This window comes from Vipera berus, assembly GCF_964194415.1.
Source record: "Vipera berus genome assembly, chromosome: 3".
NCBI lineage: Eukaryota > Metazoa > Chordata > Lepidosauria > Squamata > Viperidae > Vipera > Vipera berus.
This window is the reverse complement of record NC_138204.1, coordinates 170,856,103-170,868,831: the sequence shown is the minus strand read 5'-3', so window position 1 is coordinate 170,868,831 and position 12,729 is coordinate 170,856,103. Positions and strand designations below refer to the sequence as shown.

General features: G+C 37.6%; 1 protein-coding gene across 6 annotated transcripts in view; it reads left to right on the top strand.

The window, feature by feature from the left end:
• KCTD1 (potassium channel tetramerization domain containing 1) overlaps positions 1–12,729 on the top strand; it is a 50,147-nt gene that overhangs the window by 16,005 nt on the left and 21,413 nt on the right. For 4 of the 6 annotated variants that reach the window (XM_081322350.1, XM_081322349.1, XM_081322345.1 and 1 more), the window contains exon 2: positions 8,331–8,509. In XM_081322350.1, coding sequence (XP_081178476.1) covers positions 8,346–8,509 — 164 coding nt within the window. In that variant the 5' untranslated portion in view covers positions 8,331–8,345. Of the gene's footprint in view, positions 1–7,758; positions 7,883–8,330; positions 8,510–12,729 lie in introns of all 6 variants that reach the window. The other 2 variants (XM_081322348.1, XM_081322347.1) reach the window with 2 other exon arrangements.

Sequence of the window (12,729 nt, the reverse complement as noted above, 5' to 3'; positions counted from 1 at the left end):
GATGTGTTGTAATGAGCAATCCTATTGTTTTTCCAGACACATAGCACTAGAAAGATCTGGGGAGCCTACTGATTGGTTCAGAGTTAGGACTCATCTAGAGGCATTATTGGTCAGTAGAAAATGATGTCAAAGGTCGGTTAGGGTGGTCTAGGTCAGGGGTAGGCAACCTTGGCTCTTTGATGACTCGTGGACTTCAACTCCCAGAATTCCTGAGCCAGCTATGCTATGCTCAGGAATTCTGGGAGTTGAAGTCCACGAGTCATCAAAGAGCCAAGATTGCCTACCCCTGGTCTAGGTTGAAGAGTGCAGGGGGCCAAAAGGGTATAAATGGGGGGAAATCAGTAGGTTGGGGTAGTTTACAAATATTTTTATAATGTTAATAGATTAGGTACAATCCAGGACTACTGCTTTTGGTTAAAAAGTACACTGATGTTGACTTTGGCTGGAGGGAAGGATTCCTATCTACTACATGAGACAGGCTACTTTGCACTCCAAAACAGTAAGGTTCATCCAGCAATTTCTTTGTCTTTGGGCAAATTTAAATGTATACAACATGCAGTATAATATTACAAATTGTTTGTTTGGCAGTGAGACTAGGAAAACCCAGAAATAGGTATCACATATCCATGGTTTATTTAACCATGGTTGGTAAAATGCTTAATATAAGGTAGAGTTCACAGGTACTAAACTGTAAAATAGAGTTTGTAAATGACCATAGTGGAGAATAAGCAGCATACTTATTTAAAATGTAATATGTTTAATTAAACGTTGTAAACCTAGCCTCAGTGATAGCAGATTTTGTGCTGTCTTGTATAAACTCAATAGTTTCCAGGATGCAAAATGCAAAGTAGCAATAATTTTATACTCTTTGTAATGGCCTTGAAAATGAAGCAATATTACTTCAGGGCTAAGAATAGTATTTCACAATTTTTTAACCATAACAGTTGTATGGTAAACAACATGATGAAGTTTCCAAATGAAGTTTTCTATTGTAATAAAAAAACTTTTTTCAAGTGTGCTTTTTATAATGTCCATTTATTTGCAGTAGCAGATCCACTGATGTTAACTATCCAGGTTAAGGAATAGAGCTGCTGATTGCTGTTGGCTACCATAGAGTACATTTCACCAACTTTTCCTTCTGGTAGTTCCAGTTATTTTCTATTTACCCAGACCATTAACTGGCCAACATCAGTCATTATTTCTACACAGTCACTGATTATTTTCTGCTTAATATTACTCAAAACAGGAAAACAGGAAAAGTAAAAGCTAATTGCTAAAGTATAAAATCCCCCCCCAAAATTTAGTAATCTAGCCCATTTTTTTTAGCTTTTATAGTACTTTCTAATTTATACAGAGAGCAAGTGACTAGAACACATCATTTATAAATCTACAAAGATATTGTAAAATATATTAAATTTTACCTTTAATATTAAAGCATAATATATGGCACCTAGTTTATCTGGAAACTGAAAGGATACATCAAATTGAAACACAGTTTGGTTTTATTGATAACAAAGCCTGGAGAGGAGGATCTACAATCCCTTTATAGAAGTAAGCAAATTAGAAGATTCTGTATACCGTATTTTCCAGCGTATAAGATGACTTTTTAACCCATGAAAATCTTCTCAAAAGTTGGGTCGTCTTATACGCCGGGTTGTCTTATACGCCGGAAAAAAAACATAAATCAGTCGAGCGTCCCCATTCTTGCAAAGCAACTTCAAGCCTCCTTAGTCCAGTCCCCCATCCATCGTGACTCTCCCTTCCCACCCCCAAGAGCCTCTAAGCCCCTTCCCCTCCCCCTTGCAAACGCCAGACCCCGGGAGCGGCAGGAAGCCCCTCACCCTCACCCAAGCGGCATCTGAGCATAAGCAGAGCGCGCCCTGCTACTCGCTATCTCCTGGCAGACGCCCGCATCCGGCCTTGCAACCAGCCGCAGAAGCCCGTGCCCGGCTTTCCTTCCCCCCACCCGCACCCGGCTACCGGTTCCTGGGCCCCGGGCCTAGCCGCGGGCCAGCTCACCAGCGACCAGGCCGACGGACTCCCGGCCGCCAGACGCTGCGCTTTGGGAGACGCTCCCCGGCGGATCGGGGAGGGAGTGCCTGCCCGCCGCCAGGCCGTTCCAAGTTTGGGGAACTTCCGGGGACTTCCAGCAGGCCGGGGAAGAGCATGCCTGCCAGCCCGTTCCAGGAACTTCCAGGGACTTCCAGCGGGCCTGGCGCCCCTCTCGCCCGCAGACCATGCAGCGGCCCTCGCCAGCCGGCCTCGGCATGGCCGCCCCAAGCCCGCCTCTCCAGCGCGTCTTCCGAGCCCACCTGGCTGACCGCCTCCTGGGTGGGGCTTGGCTCCAGACGCGCGGCTGCTCCGTCTGCAAATGTGCTCTCAAATGGGTGGGTGGAAGGAAAAGCCCCTTTGGGCTTCAAAAGGGAGGCTTTGCACCATCTGCATCAGACAGGGCTGAATCGGGCTTGTGTCGGACACTTGGCAACTGGCATGTAAGTATTTTCCGGCGTATAAGATGAAAAACCTTGAAAATCTTCTTAAAAGTCGGAGGTCGTCTTATACGCCGGGTCGTCTTATACGCCGGAAAATACGGTATGTGATTTTGTACAGCAGCAAGGTATTTGATTGGATATAGACAAGTATTTGGATACAAAAGATGTGTCTAGTGAGGTCAAAGAGGCAATTAGGATATAATTGTGAGGTAAGGGAACAACACTACAAAGACAATGAGATTTTGAAAAAACAGGCAGTATTTCATGAACATACTTTATTTCTAGGGAATTAACCTTATTTTTTTCTCTCACAGCTTATCAGCATTCCTTAGCCTTCTACATGTTTTATGTCTGAGCTTACTTGCCCTGGAAAAGTGTATTTGAGTTAAACTCTTTTAGCTTGATTACCCAGATTCTCTTTCAGGATTAACTATTTGATCTAGGATAATAACCAAAATACTCTTTTTCTATCTTAGAGAGCTGTGTCATATTCTGAAATTAATTTTCATGAATAAAATATTTTGGAAATGCAATTCAAGACAAGTATACAAGTACCTGGGTAAACACACTTTCCTACATTGTGGCAGTGAAATCAGTTTATGTCAGTAAAATATGATATCAACCTGTCTTGATGCCTGTTGGAATTGCTTTTATATAAAAAAGAAAAATATATACCTTATTGTCAGTGACATAATTTGATTTTAGATTTTGGGTGACTAAAACATTAGAACTGGACATTGGTTGAATTAAATAATGAAAAAGTCTATTTACTTTTAAAATCATGATACTGGGGAGGCAAACAGTGGATACAAACAGTAAAAATAGTAAAAAAAAGTGACAATATTGCAGAGCTGTGGGTTTTGTATTATTCAAAAAGAACTTTCTGTTAATATCTACAGATAAAAACATGATTCATGTATGTTATTTTTTAAGGTAAGCTATCAAATAGAATAATGATTAGTTTAGTAAATCTGGAACTAAACCAAGTTGGAGAATAAACTAAATCAAAGTGTCAAATTGTGATTTTTCTGCTCAATAAACAGTACCTGCCTGCAACTTTCGAACTAAGCTTTTTTTCCCAGGATTGCACTGCAGCTGCTCAGAGAAAAGAGATGCCAATATGCTATCTGAAGCACCTTTTGTCTTCAAATCCAAAATGCTGCACAAACCTGTTACATGATAACTTCTTTTCATCAATTTTGGGTGACCTTAGAATAGATTTTTCATTCTTTCTCAATGGAAGACTTATTAAATAACTTTTAAACCTCAGTGATGTTAATCTTTAGAAACCAATACTGCTGTGAACGATACGAACTTGTTGATTGGAAACTGATTACATGATCTGGACAATAATAAACTTGCTAAATCATTTTTCACATGCATGACTGTAAAGAGAAATCAACTTGCAAAATAAAGGATTTTCCTGCTTTCCTATAGATTTTTTACTACTGAATTTTTACATCGCTTTGCAGTAATTCAGAGTTTTTCTTAATGCAGGTAAAGTAATTTGTCATACTGGTAGGCAACATTTTTAGGCATAACTAATGATTAGAAAAATGATTATAAGCAATTCTATTAAATTTGTTTTGACAATATAAATGATTATAGTTACCCTTTGATACTTTACCTTAACTTCACACACTACAGACCTATACTAGGTAGAAATATAGAACTGTCTCTGGTCACTGAGGTTACAAGTGTCTTAAGTAATAATTTGGCATCCAAGAACATCCCCAAACCCCATGCCTAGTCCTGAAGAGGCAGTGCAATCTATCCAACAATATAATTGGGCCAATTGATGGATATAACTATTGTTTGACCCAATGTTGCCCATCTTCCAGGGATTCAGCCTTCCTGTATTGGATCTCATTGAGCCTGTTGCATCATGTACAGAGTGATGCAGCAGTTTTCCTGTCACTTCTGGTTCAAAAGGAAAAGAGTGGGTGTGTGTCACCTCCTTATTGATGATACTTCACTCCAGCCTCTAAATGATTTTTCCAGTGGTTTATTATGGATATTAAATAGCATAATAATAATAATAAATAAGGGGATAATATTGAATCTTGTGAAACTATATAGCACAGCTGCAGGGGGACCAAACAGAAGATCCCTAGCAGTACTGTGGGGGACCCTCCTCTGGATAGGAATTCAATCACTAAAGTATAGTGCTTCCATTTCCCAACTCATGGAGGTAGCCCAATAGGTTTTAGTAAACTACGGTGTCAAAACCTGCCATGAGATCAAAATATGGGTGACTCTCCTGTTGTCTCTTTAAAAGGCCATCTGCCAGGCTGACCAAAATAATATTTGTGCTGAAACCATCTCTAAAGCCAGTTTATGACAGACAAAATCATCCAGAATTTGTTGTAGTTGTTCAATCACCACACACAAATTATTTTGGCCCAGAAGGTAATTCTAGGAGACAAGGCTTGATAAAAACCCTAGAATCAGAGAATTTCTTTTTAGGAGGTGCTGTATCATGTATACTTTAAACTCTATAAATTTCATTGTTTCCATTACTGGGGTATTCACCACTGTTTCTGTGCAGTGTAACATACCGGTACATGCTTAATTAAAAATTATAAAGGGCAAGGATCAAGAAAGCAGTGCCTGCAAGGTCCCTGTCCAGTTTTTTTCAGGCCTCAATGGCTGGAAACTCATCTTTCAATAAATAATCATGTAGTTTCTCTACTTCTGGTTTAGCACCCAGTTTAGTGCAGATTTGAGCAAGCTTGACTATAAAGTCCATCACAAACCTATTGCATTGCTTCTCCAAACCTGAATCCATTTGATTTGTTTCACCAATTCTTGCCATATTTTTAACTGCCCGTAAATCTCTTCTGAGATATTCACTGCAGGCAAATAGTTATAAAGGCTAAAGCTTATAACTTTTGACTTGGAAAAATGGGAGGAAAAAAGCCTCTACTCTAAATCTCTAATAGATCTTAAAATGTGCACTACAACATGCAAATCCTCTTCTATTACGCAAATTCATTTTTTTTGTACACAATAAAGAAGTGATCTATCTTTGTCGTGTCTGTGAACTTCTACTTAAATAAGTTTCTCAATAGAAAATCAAGATTTATTGCTAATTTTCCTGATTTGTCCTATTTCCATAACTACAACATAGTATGCATTTATCTGTGCTCAAGCATATTCTGATTAAATATGTGCCATCTGCACTCTGTATCCTCCATTGTTTTGTACTCAGTAAAAATGAGGCCCTATGAGGGGGTATTCAGTAAATCACCTGAGCCTTCTTACAGGTAGCCCTTGATTTACAATCATAGTTGGGACTGGAATTTCCATCACTAAGTGATGCAGTCAGAAAGCAAATAGAAGTACCCTGAAATTTTACGTATTGGTGGGCCCAAGTTTTGATTACCTGACCATGGGGGCACTGAAAGGGCCATAACATCAGTCAGTGTAAGTTCATTTTTTTCAGCACTGTCATAAGTTTGAGTGGTCGTTGAAAGTATGTCAGGGACTATCTGTGTTGCATAGTAAGATTAAGGCTTCAGCAGGAACTCCAGTTATATCTATTGAAAAAAGTTTTATAAAGGAAATCATGTTTTTATTCTATAGGGCATTTTTTTCTTTGCTTGTGATCATTTTGTATGAAATCTTCTCCCATCTCCTCCAAATATATTTAATTTCACTCTGATATTGTCAAACTTCACACTTTATCAGTGTCATCTCCTATTCCTAATACTAAACATATAAGCACATATCTTACATGCTGATAACAGTCTTCCTTCACAAATGATTGCTTGATAAATAAACTAGTTTATTTCCAGATAGGTCTTTCCAGCATTTCCATGTTCATAGCAGTCTGCCAATAGGGATGAGTAGAAATAACAAAATATATTTTTCTTTACACAGATTTCCTTGTTTGTTCTCTTTGGACTCATTACTTGGATCTAGTGTTACATTGTTGTTTATCTGGGGTCCTTAATCATACCTTAAGTTATGGAATAAAATTGTTATTCTTTCTTTGATTTGAAACAACATGGTATCAAATGTTATAGTTAAGTGCATTTCCTTATTTGCAGTATCTTATAGTGTGATCAGTTATAATAGATGGCTGGTTCAATAGAAGAATTTGCCTGTTTTAACCAGAAATTATCCAAATGATTCAGCTGATATGCAGGTCAACTTCATACACTTAGGTTGATTCATCGTCATTGTAGCAAAAAAGATATATGCATTGTGAGGGAGACATATTTTTTAAAAAAAAATCTTAAAATTTGGAATTATTTTAAGCATTACACTTTTCGGACTTAGAAGTTCTGCTTCATAATTTTTATTCTGTAATCCCTGTAAATCTTTTGAGATAGTCTTCAATCCTGATCTCTGTGAATTCTCCAAAGCACCTGAAAGCAGGACAAGAAGCAACGGATGGAAACTAGTCAAGGAGAGAAGCAACCTAGAACTAAGGAGAAACTTCCTGACAGTTAGAACAATTAACCAGTGGAACAACCTGCCTCCAGAAGTGGTGAATGCTCCAACACTGGAAGTTTTTAAGAAGAGACTGGACAGCCATTTGCCTGAAATGGTATAGGGTTTCCTGCCTGAGCAGGGGATTGGACTAGATGACCTCCAAGGTCCCTTCCAACTTATTATTATTATTATTATTATAATGAACACAAATATACAGTTGTTTTCAGGAGTTGCCATTAAATTAACTGATAATACATACATGACTACACTTTTAGAAAGGTGCATATGCTCAAGGTCACTTAAAAAGTGCTCCTTTTTTCCCCTTAAATGTTACTAAATTATTAACACTTGTTTGTACAACTAAATGAATTGGAACATGAACAAAATATACTGTACTTCATCATGCTTACTGTAAAATGATGCTTTTCCTTCCTGAAAATTCTAGGATATATCTGATATTGTCAGTCAGTATATCCCAAGTTCATCATTGAGTGTATACGTTAAAGAGTTAATAAGACTATCTTAGAAATGTGACCGGATTTAGATTGTTTACATTCCATAATTTTGAAACTGGTCTGCCTTGCTGGCTTCAGCAGAATGCTTCCTTTTGCTCTGCACCACCCTACTATGCACAGATCTACTGCTTGCTTTTTACTGACGTTGCATTTCCAGTTTGACACAGGTGTTTGTTTCATCTGCATTTGCTTGTGGTGCTCCTTTTTGGAGATTTCTTGGGCAAGCTGCTGGGAATAGTGGCTTATTTGGGCAGAGAGGGCCATCTGTCACAACTTGTATAATACTTACATGGAAAATGTCTTTCTCAAAGGCTTTCGGTGCCCCATGTTTTACAGTACATGAACAGTTGGCTAGTCCAGGTGTTTCCTCTACTCTTTGCGTGATATGTGACTTGGAAATTCAAGAGAAGAGTTGGCAGAATGGAAGAGCTGAGGGTTTGTATTTACCTATTCTAACTGCTTAGGAGATAGAAGGGTTTGGGGCACAACAAACAGCTTCCTCTCCCCCTTCCTGGAAAATATATTTTTGAACTGGGGTATTATATCAGTAGACTTTAATGACTTAACCAGACTGCAATAAAGCATTGATCAGTTTTTGTTTTTAGCCAAAAGCCTGAAAATACTACCTTGCCATCATGTAGGTTTAAATGCCACTATATATCTATTGGACATTACAATTGTAGTGCACCTAAATTTCAAATTTTAAAGCTAAATGGTTCTTAAAATTATATCTAAAGATAAAAATTAATGGTAACTTTTTGTTTTATTCACTCCTAAATGTGTTTAGTATTTTATTACTGTTTTTTTTATTCAACACTATTATATGATTGTTAGCTTTCCTAAAATAGATCAGATCCCTAACATGCTTTGTGTCTTTTTACAGGACAGTCGGCCCAATATGTCAAGACCTCTGATCACTAGGTCCCCTGCATCTCCTTTGAACAATCAAGGCATCCCCACACCAGCACAACTCACAAAATCCAATGCACCAGTTCATATTGATGTGGGTGGGCACATGTACACCAGCAGCTTGGCCACACTAACTAAATATCCTGAATCAAGGTAATTCTGAGGACTATGTTGCATTTTTCCAGAAGATATGTTAACTTGCTCATTTTTTTCTTTCAACTTTTGTGCTAAATCTTTATTTGGAATTAAATCTTTTCACTTGAAAGTGTGCCCCAGGTTTCTGGGTGCCTTAAACTGGTTGTTGGAAAACATTTTACTAAAGGAAACGCAACAATGTTTCTTTGCTCAAGAGCCACTTAATTTGCATCATCTGCCTGCATTACATCACTGCATGTTATATCTTATATTACTTTTTCAATATGTCTCCTGATAACTTCTGTCATTTCTGTGCCATTATGTTTTGATGGGAGGCTACTTAATATTTATTATAACTAATGATGCAGCTGTTAAAAAACAAAACAGTATTTTAGGGTGCACTAAGAAGAACATAGAGTCCAAACCATAGAAAGTCACTTTCCTATTTGACTCTGAGGACAGTGCAAAAAATACAATGACTAATTCAGCAGAGGCCTTCCAAGATTAAGGATCGGGAAACTAAGTGCTATGAGAACAGTTGAGGGCTTTAGGCATGACTAACCTATTGAAAAGAACTGAGGGAAAATGTGATAAATTCAGATATCTTAAGGAACATGTGTATACAGAAGAGGGAGTGGACACACTTTCCATTGCTCAAAGGACAGTGCCAGAACCAGTGGATTAAAAATTATAAGGAAGTAAGCTCAACTAGGCATTGGGAGGACCTTTGTAACTGTACAAGCTATCAGCCAGTGGAACAGACTACCACATGATATAGTAAGTTATTTTATAGTAAGTCTTCAGACAAAGGCTGGATGATCATCTGTTACAGATATAGTGCATCCTTCATTGAGTAATGGGTTGGACTAAATGACCTTGTCATGAGTGACTGTGCGTAGGGCATCTTGTTTTAATTCGGAGGGTAGCTAATTTACAAAGTGTTTATTTAGCTTTGATAGATAAAAGCAAATTGTGAAGTAACCAAATATATTTATATTCCCTTGCATCAGTTTTCTGCAGAAATACTGCATTTTCTTTTTCAGAAAACATTATTAAAATCTGTTGATGACAGATTGGGTGAAGGATTGTAGATTTCTAGCATTTGGATTTGGAATGCACTATTTTCACTTCTTTTAGAAAATGTGAAAATTGTAGAATTTGTAGGGAGAGCATAGTATAATGGAGAAACAAAAAACAGTAGAAGTCCCTGAAATACTTGACATAATAAAGCAACAGCAAAGAGTAGTATTCTCTTTAAAAAACTCATATTTTGTCCAGCTGGATTATATTGTTCATCTTGGGTGACAAAAATTCATAATATATACTATGTATTATATAATTACATAACATCATATATAATACTTATATAATAATACACATAAGTATATAGCGACTTAATTATTTCTGACATAAATATGCATAAATGTTAAGGTAAGTGTAATGATTTGACTCACTAAGGGCTATTAATTGGCTATTTTGTTGTGTTAGTTTTCTATTTCTTCTATCCTATTGCGACCAAAATCTTGGAAGGGTTTTTCACAGTATAAGTTGTTTTCATTTAGTCTTACCTTCACAGTCCAGTCAGGTACATCAAATATGCCTTCTAGCAGTTAGCATACATTTTAATTGCTAGCATTAGTTGCATTATTCAATTTAACACGCTTCATTTTATAAAAAATCTATATAATGTGATTTTGTTTTAAATTTCTTGTGTCATCTTTGAAATGTCTATATTTGTCTTGTTAAATATAAATCACTATTAGAATTGGGAATAAAAGTGTAACACTGTTTCCACAAATTGGTCTCTCTGCCCTTTACAGAGAAATTTAACATTTTAGCTCTATATTCTTTGGCATTAAATTTTTATCAAAGTCATCTTAGCTATGACTGATAGAGAAGAGCTATGTTAAAATAGGTAAGGAGTTATATTATACAGATAAAGGTAAAGGTTCCCCCGCACATGCGTGCTAGTCGTTTCCGACTCTAGGGGCCGGTGCTCATCTCCGTTTCAAAGCCGAAGAGCCAGCGCTTGTCCAAGGACGTCTCCGTGGTCATGTGGCCGGCATGACTACACGCCAAAGGCGCACGGAACGCTGTTACCTTCCCACCGGAGTGGTCCCTATTTTTCTACTTGCATTTTTACGTGCTTTCGAACTGCTAGGTTGGCAGAAGCTGGGACGAGTAACAGGCGCTCACTCTGTTACGCGGCACTCGGGATTTGACCCGCCAAACTGCCGACCTTCTGATCGACAAGCTCAGCGTCCTAACCCACTGAGCCACCGCGTCCCTGTCAGATAGTCCTCACTTAATAATTGCAGTCATTGGGACCAGCAACTCTATTGCTAAAATGGTCATCAAGCGAGCCATTACATGACGGTGGCAGACTTATGACATCAGTTCTATTGCAGTTGTTAAGTGAATGACCTTACACCTGTGGCTCCCAACCTTTTCTATACCCTGGATCCCTACAACGCTTCTGATATATTCTCGCACCCCTTACAAAAGTGCGAAATAACGGCAACGAATTATGCATATACAGTATAATTTTGAAAACTCAAGTCTTTGCACCCCCTGGAATATCATCTCGCACCCCTGCTTGGGAACCCCTGCCTTACACTATATAGCATGGTGACCATGACTTAAAATTCATTGCCTGTTTCTCTATTGACTTTGCTTGTCGGAAGCCAGCTGTGAAGCACACAAATACCAATCTCGTGAGGACAAGGTTGCTACAATCATAAGTTTTAGGAGTGATTGTAAAACTACTTTTTCAGAACCGTTAGAGTTTGAATGGTTGCTAAAATAGGCAGTCATTGACTAAGAACTAGTTATAATGCCTCTTCAAAAACTAATGACTGGAGCAATTACTGACTCAAATAGCAAGTTCTTTGCTGATGGGAATTGCAGTGACTCATTATTTTCAGATATTAATGAATGACATATAAAAGTTCTGAATGGTAACTGGCATATGCTCTTATTTCTGAATACAGGCATATTGAGTTCTGTCCTGGCTACATATTGTGTTAGCTTTTATATTCCTAAACCTAGTATCCTGTGTTGCCACTTTTCTATCCTATTCCTGCCCCAAATATTATTTTACCTTACTTTCACAATATATTCTTTATTCATTCATTGTATTTCTTAGTCTTTTCTCTGGAAAAGCTCAGAACAATTTATATAATACTTTTATCTCCAGTTTTGTCCCCGCAATTATTCTACCTCAGATGCTAATACAGCTTTTTTATTTAAAACTGAAGTAAAGGCAACTCTAGCTTCTTCATAACTTCTCATTCATTATTCTCCTCTCCCCTTCCTTTGCCATTGTTTGTGAGGAAGTCAGCTCATGTGCCTTTTATCATATTTCAGAGTTTCAGTCCCAATATTTTAAAAGAATTGTGATATTTTTTCTCCCTTCCTGCTTCTTTTAAAATGCAGTTTCTATAAAAGATGTGACCTCTATAGATGCATTGAATGTCAGATATTTATACTGCTACTGTTAATAGGCAAGATACCTATTACTTACAGGTTTTGGCCCTAATTCTTTAGTATTTTGAAGCATAACAATTAAATATTTCATTCTGAGAAATATTTCTAAACTGCATGCAGTACATTTCCAAATGAAAAATCTTATGCAGGTATTTCTTAAATTGCTATATAGTTGCTAAGTAATTTAATGTACAATGTGTATATAATTGCAGTACTAAACAGACTTGGTAGCTTTGCAGCCAACACCCATGGCCACCCACAGGGCATGTTTGAAGCTTCAGGATATAGCTGCCAAGCTCCAGAAGATTTTTGGCTGGCTCTGGTCCACCGTTTTGTTGGCTTTGTGTTTGGAAAGGTTTATTCTTTGAGGGATTTGTTTACAAGTGCTTAGTTAAAGTGGACTGTGAAAAGATGAAGATCTTTTGGGTTGGATGCCATTTTCTTCAAACTGATATTTTAACAATCAGAACTTTATCTAATCATATATAGCGCTGATGACTACATTTTTTTTGTATCGTATTGTATTGTTGTCACTCTTTGCAAGGCCCACATGGTTTTTATATGACTGCTGCTGCAGGCTGATATATGTGCCCAAGACAGCATATTTCTCTAGATGCTATGAGTGCATTTTTGAGAGCACCATCTAATATAAATTTTAATCTGTTATTTTAAAGTAGTTAAGCCTGTCTTTAAAAAAAAGTACTCAAGGTGATCAAAATTTTAATTGCCACTGCAAGTTTTTCCTACTAATG